The following is a 16,196-nucleotide window of genomic DNA, read 5'->3' as shown; positions in this document are numbered from 1 at the left end:
TAGAAGAAAGTGAATAGTGGAGTGCCCCAGGGATCTGTACTGGGATCGGTGCTACTTAACATATTTATAAATGATCTGGAAATGAAAATGATGAGTGAGGTGATGAGGAGTGGCCCAGTGGTTAGGGTGGTGGACTTTGGTCCTGAGGAACTGAGTTCGATTCCCACTGCAAGCACAGACAGCTCCTTGTGACTCTGGGCAAGTCACTTAACCCTCCATTGCCCCATGTAAGCCGCATTGAGCCTGCCATGAGTGGGAAAGCGCGGGGTACAAATGTAAGAAAAATAAAATAGATACTATTGGAGATTCTAGATGGAATGTTAATGTTGCTATTCCACTAGCAACATTCCATGTAGAAGCCTGCCCTTGCAGATCAGCTGCGCAGGCTTCTGTTTCTGTGAGTCTGACGTCCTGCACGTATGTGCAGGACGTCTGACTCACAGAAACAGAAGCCTGCGCGGCCGCGTTGCTGATCTGCAAGGGCCGACTTCTACATGGAATGTTGGAATAGCAACATTCCATGTAGAATCTCAAATAGTAGCAACAGTGGAGGAGTGGCCTAGTGGTTAGGGTGGTGGACTTTGGTCCTGGGGAACTGAATTTGATTCCCACTTCAGGCACTGGCAGCTCCTTGTGACTCTGGGCAAGTCACTTAACCCTCCATTGCCCCACGTAAGCCGCATTGAGCCTGCCATGAGTGGGAAAGTGCGGGGTACAAATGTAACAAAAAAAAATTGGCAGATGACACAAATTTATTCAAAGTTGTTAAGTAGAGGAGTGTGGTAGCCGTGTTAGTCCACTCTTAAGGTTATCAATAGAAATCAAACAAAATAGACAAGATTCAATTTACATAGACATCACATGAACAATACTGGTGCCAGTAGGGTTCCCACACCTGTTGGTCAGCATTTTACAGGACCAGGACACTGTACCAGTGACTTCACAGTGAGAATCCTGAAAAGGTAACTTTAAAACCATACAAGAACGTAAGACCTTTGAAGTCAGAATGATTGAATATTTTAACACCCAACAGAAAGGACTTAACAAGGATCTGGGGTTCCTAGCCCATTATAAACCATAAAGCTGTATGTCTCTGTTGATCACCCTCCCCTCACCTATCCACACCCATCCTGTTAGAATATCAATGATATGCTTTGATGTCCCCATGCATACCTCCTACCCACCCCCATCCTCCCACCCTGTCAGACTGTCATAGTAATGCTTCAAAGTTGTTAAAACACATGCAGACTGTGAAAACTGCAGGGAGACCTAAAAAAAAATTGGAAGTTGGGTGCCGGCATTTACACCTGCTTTTAGCAACTGTAAGTACAGCGCCCAAATGTTAGGCAGCAGATCCAAGCCAAATGCTATTCTATAAAGGCCACACTCCTTTTACAGAATAGCGCTTAGTGCTCAATTTCTTTAGCAATGAATTTTCAGCACCATTTATTGAATTCCTTTCATAGAGTACGCACTAGTGCTGTCTGATTCGCCTAAAACGTTTTAGATTTGATTCACTCATAAGAATCAATTTTTTGAACCGATTCAATTCATTTTTCTGCTTTTGTTGTCTGGTATTTTAATTTTTGTAATCATGTCTCTGGTTTTCACTTTACTCTGTCTTCTCTTAACTCTTTTGCCAGGGTCTCCAGGGTCTCCTGGTCATTTGGCATTTCTTCTCTGTCCATGTCCATCACTCAACTTCCTTCTGTTATGTTGAGCATCTCCCTTCTGTATCTTTATTCTTGCCCTCTCCAGCAACACCCCTCTGTGTCCCTATCCCCCCTCCCCATGCCTAACATTGCATTTCTATGTCCCTATCTCCCCTCATGCTCAGCTTCTCCCCTTATTCCTCCTTCCCCCCTGCCCCTGATCCCCTCATCTTTCCTCCTCCAGGTCCTCCCTTCCTTCTCTTGACCTCCCCTTCCATCCAGCATCTGCCCTCCTTCTCTCCCCCTTTTTTCCAGCATCGCTCCTCCTTCATCCATGGTCGGCTCTCTGTTGATCTTGTCCTCCCCTCCCCTCCAGTGTCTGCCCTCCTTCTCCCCCCCCCTCACTTATCTAGTGTCTGCCCTCCTTCTCTCTCCTGCTTTATCCATGGCCTGCCCTACTTCTCTCCCCTTCAATCCAGTGTCTGACTCCTTTCCGTCCAGCCTCTGCCCTCCCCTCTCCTTTTTATATCCAGCATCTGCCCTTCTCTTTCATCCATTCTCTGCCCTCCTTCTCTCCCCCTTCCATTCAGGGTGTGTCTTCTTTCTGTTCCCCCTTCCATCCAGCCTCTGCCCTCCTCTCCCTCCTTCCATCCATAAGTACATAAGTATTGCCATACTGGGACAGACCAAAGGTCCATCAAGCCCAGCATCCTGTTTCCAACAGTGGCCAATCCAGGTCACAAATAACTGTCAAGATCCCCAAAACGTACAAAACATTTTATGCTGCTTATCCCAGAAATAAGCAGTGGATTTTCCTCAAGTCTATTTTAATAATGGTCTATGGACTTTTCCTTTAGGAAGCCGTCCAAATCTTTTTAAAACCCCGCTAAGCTAACTGCCTTTACCAATTCTCTGGCAACGAATTCCAGAGTTTAATTACATGTTGAGTGAAGAAAACATTTCTTCGATTTATTTTAAAATTACTACTTTGTAGCTTCATTGAATGCCCCCTAGTCCTAGTATTTTTGGAAAGAGTAAACAGACGCTTCACGTCTACCATTTCCACTCCACTCATTATTTTATAGACCTCTATCATATCTACCCTCAGTCGTCTTTTCTTCAAGCTGAAGAGCCTTAGCCGCTTTAGCCTTTCCTCATAGGGAAGTCGTCCCATCCCCTTTATCATTTTTGTCGCCCTTCTCTGCACCTTTCCCTCCATGCTCTGCCCTCCTTCACTGCCCTTTCTCTCTCTCTTCCAACCACTTCCATCCAGCCACTGTCCCATCTCTGTAACCCCCAATCCAGCGTCTGCTTCTTCTCTGTTCCCCCTCCTGTCCTGATACCCCTGATGCTGCTGCTGCTTCTCAAGAACAGCAGCAGCGGCAAAAGAAGCTAAACTCACCACGGGGCCAGAATCTCCAATGGCGCAGCTGCCAGTCCTGCCCCTTGATGTCACTTCCCATTTCGGGGCACTGTCGGCAGCCTGTGCCAATGGGGAGATCGTGAGTTTATCTTCTTTTGTTGCCACTGCTACTGAGAGAAGCAGCGGCAGCAATTTGGGTGACAGTGGGAGGGAGGTGGGGCAGTCCCGAATTAGGACTCCCAATTTTTGCTAAAACAAATCGATTCACGCAAAATGAATTGGTGAATTGGCTCAAATCATGAATTGAACAGCACTAGTACAAACATACATTTACAACTGCTTCAAAGGAAATGTAAATTTGTGCATGAGAATTTATACACTACTAGGGATTGTTGTAGGCAAGACACATAGGTGCCTATCCAGCTTATAATCGAACGAGAAAAACGCCCAAGTTCCGACCTAAATCGGGAGATGGGCGTTTATCTCACAAAAACGAATAACGCGGTATAATCAAAAGCCGAATTTGGGACGCTTTCAACTGCACTCCGTCGCGGATGCGGACAAAGTGGACGGGGGCGTGTCGAAGGCGTGTCAAAGGCGGAACTGGGGCGTGGTTATCACCCGAACAGAGATGGGCACCCTTCGCCGATAATGGATGCGTTTGTAGCTAGAATTTAGGGCACTTTTCCTGGACCCTGTTTTTTCACGAATAAGGCCCCAAAAAGTGCCCTAAATGACCAGATTACCCCCAGAGGGAATCGGGGATGACCTCCCCTGACTCCCCCAGTGGTCACTAACCCCCTCCCACCACAAAAAAATGATGTTTCACAACTTTTTATTTTCACCCTCAAATGTCATACCCTCCTCCCAGGCAGCAGTATGCAGGTCCCTGGAGCAGTTGTTAGGGGGTGCAGTGGACGTCAGGCAGGTGGACCCAGGCCCATCCCCCCTACCTGTTACAATTGTGCTGCTTAATGCTTATTAGTCGTCCAACCCCCCCAAACCCACTGTACCCACATGTAGGTGCCCCTCTTCACCCCTTAGGGCTATAGTAATGGTGTAGACTTGTGGGCAGTGGGTTTTGAGGGGGATTTGGGGGGCTCAACACACAATGGAAGGGTGCTATGCACCTGGGAGCTCTTTTACCTGTTTTTTTGTTTTTGTAAAAGTGCCCCCTAGGGTGCCCGGTTGGTGTCCTGGCATGTGAGGGGGACCAGTGCACTACGAATCCTGGCCCCTCCCACGAACAAATGCCTTGGATTTATTCGTTTTTGAGCTGGGCACTTTCCTTTTCCATTATCGCTGAAAAGCAAAAACGCCCAGCTCACACATTGGCGAATAAAACATGGGCGTCTATTTTTTATCGATAATACGGTTCGGTCCGCCCCTCCACGGACCCGTTCTCGGAGATTAACGCCCATGGAGATAGGCGTTTCTGTTCCATTATACCCCTCCATGTTGCCTTCATAGAATACCATAAACTAAACTAACTTATTTAACTTTATAATAACCTCAAGGAGACATTAATTCACAAGGAGTTCACAAATTGTTGAATGTTAACAACTAGCCTCCCTGTTGAAGCAAGTCCTGAGGAATGGTGGATGCTTTACCCAAGGGTGTAGGCGTGATGAGCCTTGGACTTTTCTAAAGATTGCAGTTGCTGCAAGTGATACCGTTGAAGTCTGGCTACCCCCCTGCTTAGCACGTGGCAATTAATTCGGAAAAGAGCAGCCATTTTACCTATCTGGAATAAATGGCCTTAATGCATGGGAATAACCCATATAAGCATGTGCTAAGGTCACTTTTTACTGCACTTTGGTAAAAGGGCACCAAAAAAAGAAAAATCCCTCCTTTCAGTACCCTTCTCCACCACCGCCAACTCCAGGCTCCGCCCTTTCTGCCTCGCCTCACCCCATACTTGGAATAAACTCCCTGAGCCCATTCGCCAGGCCCCCTCCCTGGCCATCTTCAAATCCTTGCTCAAAGCCCACCTCTTCAACGTCGCCTTCGGCACCTAACCACTATACCTCTATTCAAGAAATCTAGACTGCCCAAACTTGACATTTCGTCCTTTAGATTGTAAGCTCCTTTGAGCAGGGACTGTCCTTTTTGTTAAACTGTACAGCGCTGCGTAACCCTAGTAGCGCTCTAGAAATGTTAAGTAGTAGTAGTAGTATTGCCATAGTTTTTTTTAAATAATACTTTGCCACGGAGTGGAGGAGTAGCCTAGTGGTTAGTGCAGCGGACTTGGATCTTGGGGAACTGGGCTTGATTCCCACTGCAGCGCCTTGTGACTCTGGGCAAGTCATATAACCCTCCATTGCCCCAGGTGCAAATAAGTACCTGTATATACTATGCAAACTGCTTTCAATGTAGTTGCAAAAAAAACACAGAAAGGTGCTATATCAAGTCCCATTCCCCCCCCCCCCCCCATTATAAAAGTGGCATGATTTTAAGAATTTTCGTACATGCCCTGTTTTAAAATTACCCCCTCTTCCCACACGTTATAAAACTCTAGGACATCCACGATGAATATTCATGAGAGAGATTTGCATGCAGTAGAGACAGTGCATGGAAATCTCTGTGGGTATCCTGAAAACGTGACTGGCTGGGGTGCCTTCAGGACCAGATTTGGGAATCGCTGCACTAATGAGTACAGCCTGAGCAGATCCCAGTTCTCCTTTACCATCTCCCTAAAGCAAATGTTCAATCTTACCAAATATTTAACCTCTAAGCTTCTAGGGAAAAAAAACTTCTCTTATTTTTTGCAGAAAAAACTTATCAGTTTGATCTAATTTTTCTTTCAAGTACAATGCAGCTCCCATTCATTCCGTTTCACTCTGCCTTGAAAAAATACGAAGAGCAAATATGGAGACCAATATTATAAGTGATAACCCTGCTTAGTGACATATTTTTTTTCTCAGACTCTCAAACGAGAGAATGATTACCTGAGGGCTTGATGTGCACTGTATCACACACATCCTTTACCCTCAGACAGGACATTTCACAGGACCCCACAGTCATTCACAAAGGAAAAATATTCAACATAAAGGAATATTTCACATGCTCATCTTCCAATGTGGTATATATCATTCAGTGTAAAAAATGTAATGAAGGATGCTATATTGGAGAAACAGGCCAGATGCTAAAGACAAGATTTAATTTACATAGACATCACATGAAGAATACTGGTGCCAGCCGGGTTCCCACCCTGTGGGTCAGCACTTTACAAAACCAGATCACTGTACCAGTGACTTCATAGTAAGAATCCTGAAAGGTAACTTTAAAACAATACAGGAATGTAAGACCTTTGAAGTCAGAATGATTGAATATTTTGACACCCAACAGACAGGACTTAACAAAGATCTGGGTTTTCTAGCCCATTATAAACCATAAAGTTGTATTGCTCTGTTTATCACCCTCCTCTCACCTATCCACCCCCATCCTTTTACACTCTCACTGAAATGCTTTGATGTTCCCATGCATACCTCCTACCCATCCCCACCCTGTTAGACTGTCACTGAAATGCTTTGACATTTCACTTATATATACTGTCATCTACCAACATTTGTTTATTTCTGATCTGACGAAGAAGGGCAACCTTCGAAAGCTAATCAAGAAATGTATTGTATCATCTTATTTTCTTTTCCATGTTTTATTTTGTTTGATTTCTATTGATTACCTCACCTTTAAGTGAATGTACAAAGTGCAGCTCTGACAAAATTCCATGTGTTCAAATATTCAGACACTACCGATGTTACCGAATATATAAAGCTGTCTTAAGAGTGAATGATCTCTGGATGATGTTCGATGTGTGAATCGTTCTGTCCTATCAAAATTGTTGCTCTTTTCATAAGCTTTTTACTATGTTTTTATGTTAAATTTTAGAATTTTTATGTAAGCCACTTCAACTCATGCACAAAAGAAGCAGTATATCAAGTTAATAAACAACAAACGATAAATGTCCTTAAAATAGAAAGACCGCTTATCTGGAGCAGCCACAGAGCCAACTGTCTTCAAACTGGCAAATCCCAAACACTGAACACAGTCTGAATTGTGAACAGGGTCCCCAGCACCTGACTCCTGCCCTGAGTTTCATAAAACACTGCTTCAGGGGTTGGGGATTGGTTTGGAAGCACCTAAGGAAGTGTCAGTGATTGCAAAAAATTGTCTCCTAGTTTACTTAACAGCTTTAATGACAAATTTAGAAAATATTGCTGCAGTGTATTGTGGGATACAAGTATGAATGAATGAATGAATAAATTAATTAATTAAATAAAATTACAATGCTTTGATGGTGGCTGGACTTATAATTATATGAGAGACCTCATCACAATTTTTCATCGAATATTTAGGAGAAAAGAGGTGCCTATGTTGCTTTTATGAAACAAGCTTAAAGTAGGTACTTTTTTTTAGAATTGTACCAAGCACCATATTAGAAATTCCCCCCTACAACATACAGACAACTATTCTGCAGTGCCCACCCTGCACCCTATAACACACTGCTCATAGAGGTAGTTATCTCTCTATATAAAAAGCAACACCAACCTCCAACCGGAAGTGTGAAGGGGGCGAGATATCCGGTTTCCCTATGAGTGTCTGCCCCGCCCTCTCTGTAACACAGTCAGTGAAGGAAAACAGCAGAGCACGAAATCAAATCGCTGGCTCTGTAACAGTGAAGGACTCAGAGGGGGGAGGGGAGAGAGGCCAGAGGGCAGGGACACACACACTCCCACATGCACACAGAAGAAAACATTGCTAGCCCCCGTTAAACAGCAGAGCACGAAATCAAATCGCTGGCTCTGTAACAGTGAAGGACTCAGAGGGGGGAGGGGAGAGAGGCCAGAGGGCAGGGACACACACACTCCCACATGCACACAGAAGAAAACATTGCTAGCCCCTGTTTCATTTGCATCAGAAACGGGGCTTTTTTTACTAGTATTTATATAATTGTAACACTTGCTGTTTCTCTGAAATTCATAGTCACCAAGTGACAGAGACATCAATGTATACTGCAGCTGGTAAACTGGATGGGTTATTTCATCAGCTGCTCAGTCATGCAAAAGAAGTGGGATTGACCGTCAGTTTAATCCAGGATGCTGGTTGTACTCAAATTGCCCCAGGCTTCAGAACAGTTTTATGTATAGGACCAGGACCTGCCAAGCTCATAGATATAGTGACTGGATACTTATATTTATTTCAGAAGGCTTTCTGCTGATTATGAATTTTATGTTAGTTATAGTGTGGTTTTAGGATGTATTCTTTGTTTTTAACTATTTTATGTTTTATTGAAGTTTTGTTATATATTTTATTGTATGTGATGTTTTTGCTGCATGGATGTTGCCGGAGAACGTGGTTAAGGCGGTTAGCTTAGCAGAGTTTAAGAAAGGTTTGGACAGCTTCCTGAAGGAAAAGGCCATAGAATGTTATTAAAGGAACGTAGGAAAAATCCACTATTCCTGGGACAAGCAGTACAAAATGCTTTGCTCCGTGGATCTTGTCGGCTGATTGTGACCTGGATTGGCCACTGTCGGAGACAGGGTGCTGGGCTAGATGGAGATTTGGTCTGTCCCAGTGTGGCGATGCTTATGTCTTATGTTACGTTGTAACCTGCTTGGATGGATTGGATAGTTGGGATATAAGTTTCATAAGTAAATTATTTATCATATACAGGGGATAGGATCCATTTCTATTTTCACTTCAACTTACACAAAGCTAGGCTTGGCGTTTCTTGCTTCTGAGGTTATCTTACCTTGTACAGTGACTCTGGTGCTGCACAACGCTTTCCCTCTGTCGTTCTCCGCCATGCAGGTGTAGACACCATCGTCCTCTGGTAAGGCATCCTGGACAGTTAGTTCGGCAACCCCATCTTCAAATGTGGCATGAGCATACTGAATGGGCTGGTCTGCGGGAAAGGGAAATCGACAATGACTTAGCTCTTTCTCACACGACTACTAAACTTATTTCACAAATGGTGTGACACCCAAAAGTAGGTGTGTAACTTCTGCTGTTTCATGTCATCTTAATTTACGAGCACTACAGCAATATTTTCCAAATTTCTTTCAAAACAAGTTTTGGTTTTCTAAAGATCTTTCTCAAATAAGTTGACCTAGTTTTCGATCTGAGCTCTCCATTGCCTCTGCTTGTTATGGAAGTGATCTCATTCTATCACTTAACTTCTGATTATTAGAGATAAATGTTTCAGGATACTATTTTCCTTTCATTATGGCAGCAATTCGCTAAATGGGTGCCTCCATTTAGGAACCCTGAGGCTGCATGGTCTGTGCCTATTCTAGAACAGAACCTGGACACCTATGTTCCGTTGCAAAACACTAGAGTAACCCAATATCGACACATCTAACATTTAGGCACCTGAGTCACACCAGAGCCATTGAGCTGATGCTAAGTATAGGCACCTAAATGCAGCAGGGACACGTGCAACTTACAGTATTCTGGGGCCCTTTATTAAGAGGCGGTAAGCCCAGCATAGGCTTACCGCTCGCCATTCTGGAACTACTGCTGGACCAGGGACATAGCTACGTGGGGCCACAGGGGTCTGGGCCCCCATAGATTTGGCCCTGGACCCCCTCTGCCGATGACCCTCTCGACCCCCCCTCCCACCGCCAACCCACCGTCGCCTACCTTTGCTGACGGGGGACCCCAATCCCAGCCAGCCAAGGTCCTCTTCTTCCTTCATTGTTTCTGAGTCTGACGTCCTGCACATACAACGTGCAGGACGTCAGACTCACAGAAACAGAACAAAGTCCTGCAGATCGCAAGGCTTCGTTCTGTTTCTGTGACTCTGACGTCCTGCACGTACAACGTGCAGCATGTCAGACTCAGAAACAGAATGATGGAAGAAGAGGACTTCGGCTGGCGGGGGTTGGGGCCCCCGCCAGCAAAGGTAGGCGATGGCGATGGCAGGGGAGGGTTAGCGGCGGGAGGGGGGGGGTCGGCGACGGGAGGGGGGTGAAAGTTGTTGTTGGTGGTGGTGGCGGCAGCGGGGGGGGGGGGGTTGGCAATGGCCGGAGGGGTGTCAGCAATGGCGCCGGGAGGGGGGGGGTTGGTGGCGCTGGGGGGGAGGGGCTAAAATGTACCTCTTCACCTCGGGCTCTGGACCCCCCTCCTGCCAAAGTATGGCTACGCCCCTGTGCTGGACTACCACAGGAGCCCGGTGGTAGTTCCCACCCCCATTTCTGGGTTAGCACGGGAGCCCTTACTGCCACCTCATTGAGAGAGAAGGTTTTTGAGAGATTTGAGTAGTTTTAGCCAAAGATCTTAACTTTATTGTTTGTGCACCGGCCACAGGGGTATTCCTCAACTCCACTATCTGAAAAGTCTGCTGCAGGATGATAGAGGGGTAAGCCTACAGAGAAAGACTTAGCTTTCTATGCACCAAACCTAATTATAGACAAACACAATTAATAAACCTAATAAGGCAACTGCGTTATTACAGAGACCAAAACTGAAATTTGCCTGAGGGTTCACATTAAAAAAAAAAAAAAGAAGTTTCAGTACATCTACCTTAAAAATAGATCCCTGACAAGCTAACCAAAATTGTTTATAAGTTAGTTTCCAAGAATCAAGAAAATGGCTTCTTGGTACCTAGGGCCCATGTATTATGTGGGGCATTTGGCACCTCCCCTATGGCACACCAGCCTACCTCATGGCCCTCATCACTTTAGCCACAACAATGTGGTCAATATGTAAAGACAAAAAAAAAAACAGACTTTGGGTCAAAATCAGCAAGACAATGATTGGGAAGAACTAGACAAAGGTCAATTATAGGTGGGATTAACTAAGGACAAGGACAATTTTAATTGAGTAAATCTGCTTCTCAAAAGTCCAGATAGTGGAAAAAGGAAGTGGATGGGGTAGGTGGGACTCCAGTTCAAACCAATCAGTTTTTTACGATACATGTCCACACTGCTGCCATAGCACTCCATTGGTTCAGTCTACCTTCCCAGCACCACGGTCCACCTCAGCATCTCTCATTCTTCACCCTCCTCATTACTGGTCCTCCTGCCTGTGATGTGGGCCATTCTGGTGCCAGAGCCCCACAGCCCTAAGTAGTCCACAGTCGCAGTCTAAATCTACATGTGCACTCTATGGCCTGGCTCAATGCACATGTAATCCCCTGTTAGGCTGGGATTACTAAGAGAGTAAGTCCCTGGGAGGAGTGAATGGGAGGTGCCCAGGTGGGAGAAAGCCCAACCCAAGGGGAGGAGCTTTGAAATAAAATGCAGAACGTGCACTGAAAGGAAGAGTGACAGGGGACGTGGAGTTAGAAGGAGATAAAGAGAAGTGTTTACCCTTTAAAGGGGTCTTTGGTTGCCTGTAATCAGGGCCACCGAGAGACAAAGCCAGGTCCGAGGCAAACGCCCCCCCTGGGCCCATGCAACCCCCCCCCCCCCCGGGTCTGTATACTTGCTTGTCTTCTCTCCTGCTGGCTCTGCTCTTCTGCACAGGTCCTTTTCCCAGCCCCAAACGAGACGTAAACCCGCCCAAAAACCGCCCGTAGCCAATCCCCGCCTCCCGCGTCACCGAACCCCGCCCCGCGTCACTAACCCCGCCTCCCACATCACTAGCCCCGCCCCCTACTTCATATCTGACGTCAACCCCGCCCCTGAAAGGCTTCTATTGGTCCAATTTGGACCAATAGAAGCCCCGGAAAAGCTTCTATTGGACCGAATTGGACCAATAGAAGCCCCGGAAAAAACCGCCGAACTTGCACAGCGGCGACGGTAAAACCGCCCAAAAAAACTGCATCCCACGGCCGGTGAAATTTTCCGGCCGCTGCTGGCGAAAACCCGCCCAATTGGGCGGTAAAACCGCCCACTTGGCAACTTTGGCTGCGTCCAAACAGGAAATACTTTACACAGGAGGCGGGACGTGGCAGAGAGAAGGACCTGTGGCCGGCAGAGCAGAGTTAATGTGATAACTCTGCTCTGTGACACACAAGAGCAGGAGAGCCATGCTAGGGCTGAGAGGCCAGGCCTTGAGAAATTTTGCCCCCGCTCTTGGCAGCCCTGGCCTGCAAGCCCCCTGCTAAGTGACCCGAAGGAGAAGGGGGATCCCGTTTAAGAGCAGTAAACCTTTGACTGTAAAGAAGAGTTCTGGCTCAGCAAACCACAGCTGTGACAGAGGAGAGATACTGGTGGGCAGAGGAGAGACCCAGCCTGGGAGCGTGGGACTGGACCAGGGAGTGCCCATCCCAGGACAGGGATGAGCCAACACAAAGTTCACTTTGGAGGGAGGTCAGACCAGGAGGGTCAGAACCTGTAAGAGTGAGGAGCACAGTCACTGGGTCAATATTCTCTGGGATAGGCATGGACAAGAGCCTTGTGGAGGAGTGGCCTAGTGGTTAGGGTGGTGGACTTTGGTCCTGAGGAACTGAGTTTGATTCCCGGCACAGGCAGCTCCTTGTGACTCTGGGCAAGTCACTTAACCCTCCATTGCCCCATGTAAGCTGCATTGAGCCTGCCATGAGTGGGAAAGCACGGGGTACAAATGTAACAAACATAAATATATAGCCCCTGAAAGAAAGTGCCTCTGTAAATATACCTGAGAAGAATAGTGGAAAAGATGTTCCCTCTGGGAATAACAGAAGTCTGGGATTGAATTGTGCTGGAGTTTAAGTTAGTTTGCCTGTTGCAGAGGCTGCGATAAAAGTTAATTTTGTTATTAAACCCTTCGGAGTGACGTGTGGTTCCTTGACTGAAGAGCTAAGTGGAACCCAGAACTGGAAAAGAGTCTCCCAAACCCCTGAATCACTAATCCAGACCATTGACCTACCCCAGCTCGACTGTAAGTGGATTGAAATGAGGCGTGTGGTAAGAGTGGCCTGAGAGTGAGCGAAGGCTATGAAGTTTGTGTAAAGTCTTTTTTTTTTTGTGGCCCGGGACTGGAGCTAGCGCATGGGTGAGACCCAGGTAACAACCATGAAAGATACTGACACTTTATGGCCACTGCTGTACTGCAAACTCTGAAGTTTCCCAGACTTGTTATAGTGTGCTGAGACTGCTCTACATAAATACATCATGATAGCTATGATTTAGGGCCTAATTTTGGTAACCATAATGACAAAAAAGTGGCTGGCCAACTTCTGTTCTCATCTGACGTACCAGCACAGTGCAGATGCTGTCATTTCTATAATGTATTCTGATGTGCACACTGTAATCTGCCTTGTTGTTATTTTAATTAGAAAAAAGCGGACTATAAATTTTCTTAAATATCCTGAAAAGGCCTTCTGTGAAGCTAATCCTGGACAATATCCACAGAACTGTGTAAGTCCTGCAGAAATATTCAGCTGAATGAAGTCATGCACATCATTTCTCCGAAAAGCCTCTAAAATGCCCAGCATACAGGGCAGGACCGAGGCATAGGCAAAACAGGCTCATGACTAGAGCCTAAACATTTGGTGGGGGACGGCTCTGTTAGATGAGTGAATTCAGGGGCTTTTTTAATAAAACACATTAAGAAATGGGTATAGTACATTTCGGGGCCCTTTTATTTTTGAACCTCCATTACCCTAGTTGCAAAGGACTTTAAGCATAAATCAATCTACGCATCCAGCTTCTCATACATAGGCGTGCAACTATGGAACGCACTGCCTAATGTTATAAAAACAATGCACGAGCTAACAATCTTCAAAAAAACTACTGAAAACCAACCTGTTCAAAAAGGCATACCACAATGGCTCATCTTAAATACCGGACAACGAAATATCAACAAAACAAAATAAAACCGAACTCCCCTACACTGGACTACCTCACAATTCGGACACGTGTAACGTACTATGCACCACCACCTGTTGTCCATACCGTAAATGAACTTTCTATATTTGACTATCTAACCACCCTTTACTTTATTCTATCATTTATGAACTCTAATGCAATACCACCTTGTAATTTATGCTATCACCAATGAATAATAATGCTATACTTTATAATGTACATGCTATACCAATCTGTATTTCTCAGATCCGGAAGTGGCGACCGTTACTCCGGCATTATGTAAGCCACGTTGCGCCTGCAAATAGGTGGGAAAATGTGGGATACAAATGCAACAAATCCTATATAATAAAACGCACCTCCAACATTCTGAAGCTGACTGCATGGCTGAGGCATTCCTGCTCTCTGTATCCATCTTCTGAATTGACATCACGTACTTCCGGGTTCGTCACATGCAGAAGTGACCAACCACACGAGGTTTCTCGGCTTCAGAATGTTGGAGGTGCATTCTATTAAATAGGATTGGTCAGTTCCTTGAAGCACAGCCAGAGCTCAGCGTCCTGCACAGTAACGCTCAGACACCAGAGAGAGAGGGGGGGCCTGACACCAGAGAGAGGGAGGGAGGGGGGACCTGACACCAGAGGGGGGGAGGAGGTATCTCTGTCACACACACACACTCTCTCTCTCACAGTCAATGTCTTTCTCTCTGTCACTCTCACACACTGTCTCTCACACACTCTATGTCTCACATTGTATCACATTCACTCTCTATGTGTCACACTCACTCACACACTCTCTTGGTCTCATACACTCAGTCTCAAAGAGAGTCTGTGTCTCACACACACACTCTCTCTCGCACACACTGTATCTGTGTGAAACACACACTCTCTCTCTCTTACACTGTGTCTCACATACGCACTTGCACACACACTCATTCTCACACACACACTCTCTCTCTCACAGACACACTCGCACCCAGACTCACTCTCTCTCTCTCTCTCACACACACACACTCGCACATTTACTCTCTCTCTCTCACACACAGTCACTTTCACATACACTCTTTCAAACATACACACTCTGAGGAAAACCTTGCTAGCGCCCGTTTCATTTGTGTCAGAAACGGGCCTTTTTTCACTAGTAAATAAATAAAATTGCGGCAGTCTACCTTTTCCGTTGCATCAGAATTTTTTTGGGAGGGGGTTAGCACCGGGGGCTCACCTGTCAGTAATCGAGCAATGCTGCGATCTGCCTAGTTACCGCAGGGTTAGTGCGGGAGCCCTTACCATGTCCTAAACAGGTGGTGGTAAGGGCTCCCCCAGTGGTTAACTTATCACACACTGCTATATATATTTTTGATTACTATTATAGTTATTATAATTGTTCACACATATATAGTATCTTCAGACCATCAGAGGCGGTACTCCGTTTAATGGCGGTACATCGTTATCAATTCTCATACAGTGAATATTAGATGATGAGATGGTTCTACTGGTTTTTTTTTTCTGATATTTTACTGATCTAGTCTTCTCCATACCTTGAAAAAGCTGAACAAGCGAAACACGTGTCGGTATGAAGCCCCCATATCTAGCCTGATAAGATATCAAGACCAGTCAAAAGATAAGTAAAGATGAATTTTTTTTCTAGAAATAATTACTCCCCCAGTGGTCACCAACCCCCTCCAACCCAAAATAAAAATATATAAAAACATTTTATGCCAGCCTCTATGCCAGCCTCAGATGTCATACCCAGCTCCCTGACAGTAGTATGCAGGTCCCTGGAGCAGTTTCTAGTGGGTGCAGTGCACCTCAGGCAGGTGGGCCCAGGCCCCATCACTCCTACCTGTTACACTTGTGGTGGTTACGTCAGAAACAGAAGGAAGCCTTTTGCGAGAAGAAGAGGACCTCGGCTGGCAGGGGTTGGGGTCCCTTGCCAGCAAAGGTAGGCGACGACGGGTTGGCGCCACGAGGGGGGGGGTCGAGAGGGTCGTCGTCGGGGGGGGGGGGGGGGGGGCAAAGTTGGCAATGGTGGTGGTGGGGGGGGTCAGCGGCGCGGGAGAGGGGCTAAAATGTGCCCCCTCATCTTGGGCTCTGGACCTCCCTCCCGCCGAAGTCTGGCTACGCCCCTGATGTACATGACTAGAGTAATGGCAATATATGCCATTACTCTAGTCATTTACACGTGTATTCAGTGTGTACAGTGGCGTACCAAGGGGGGGGGGAGCGGTGGGGGCGGTCCGCCCCGGGTGCACGCCGCTGGGGGGGGGGGGGGGGGGGTGCTGCGTGCCGGTCAGCGTCGTTCGTTTCCATGCTCCCTCTGCCCCGGAACAGGAAGGGGGCAGAGGGAGCATGGAAACGAATGACGCTGACCGGTGCGCGGCACCCCCCCAGCAGCGTGCACCCGGGGGGGGGGGTTCTTTCACCAGGGTGGGAGGTGTCCCTTCGCCGG

At 46.5% G+C, this 16,196-nt stretch overlaps 1 protein-coding gene across 1 annotated transcript in view; it reads right to left on the bottom strand.

Annotated features, from left to right (window-relative positions):
* The window catches only part of LOC115473714 (myosin light chain kinase, smooth muscle-like), a 673,403-nt gene that overhangs the window by 347,225 nt on the left and 309,982 nt on the right, over window positions 1–16,196 (bottom strand). The window contains exon 12 of the mRNA XM_030208760.1: window positions 8,768–8,920. Coding sequence (XP_030064620.1) covers window positions 8,768–8,920 — 153 coding nt within the window. The remainder of the gene's footprint in view (window positions 1–8,767; window positions 8,921–16,196) is intronic.

This window comes from Microcaecilia unicolor, chromosome 7, assembly GCF_901765095.1.
Source record: "Microcaecilia unicolor chromosome 7, aMicUni1.1, whole genome shotgun sequence".
Taxonomy (NCBI): Eukaryota; Metazoa; Chordata; class Amphibia; order Gymnophiona; family Siphonopidae; genus Microcaecilia; species Microcaecilia unicolor.
The sequence above is the reverse complement of the archived record's forward strand: the minus strand, read 5'-3'. Positions and strand labels throughout refer to the sequence as shown.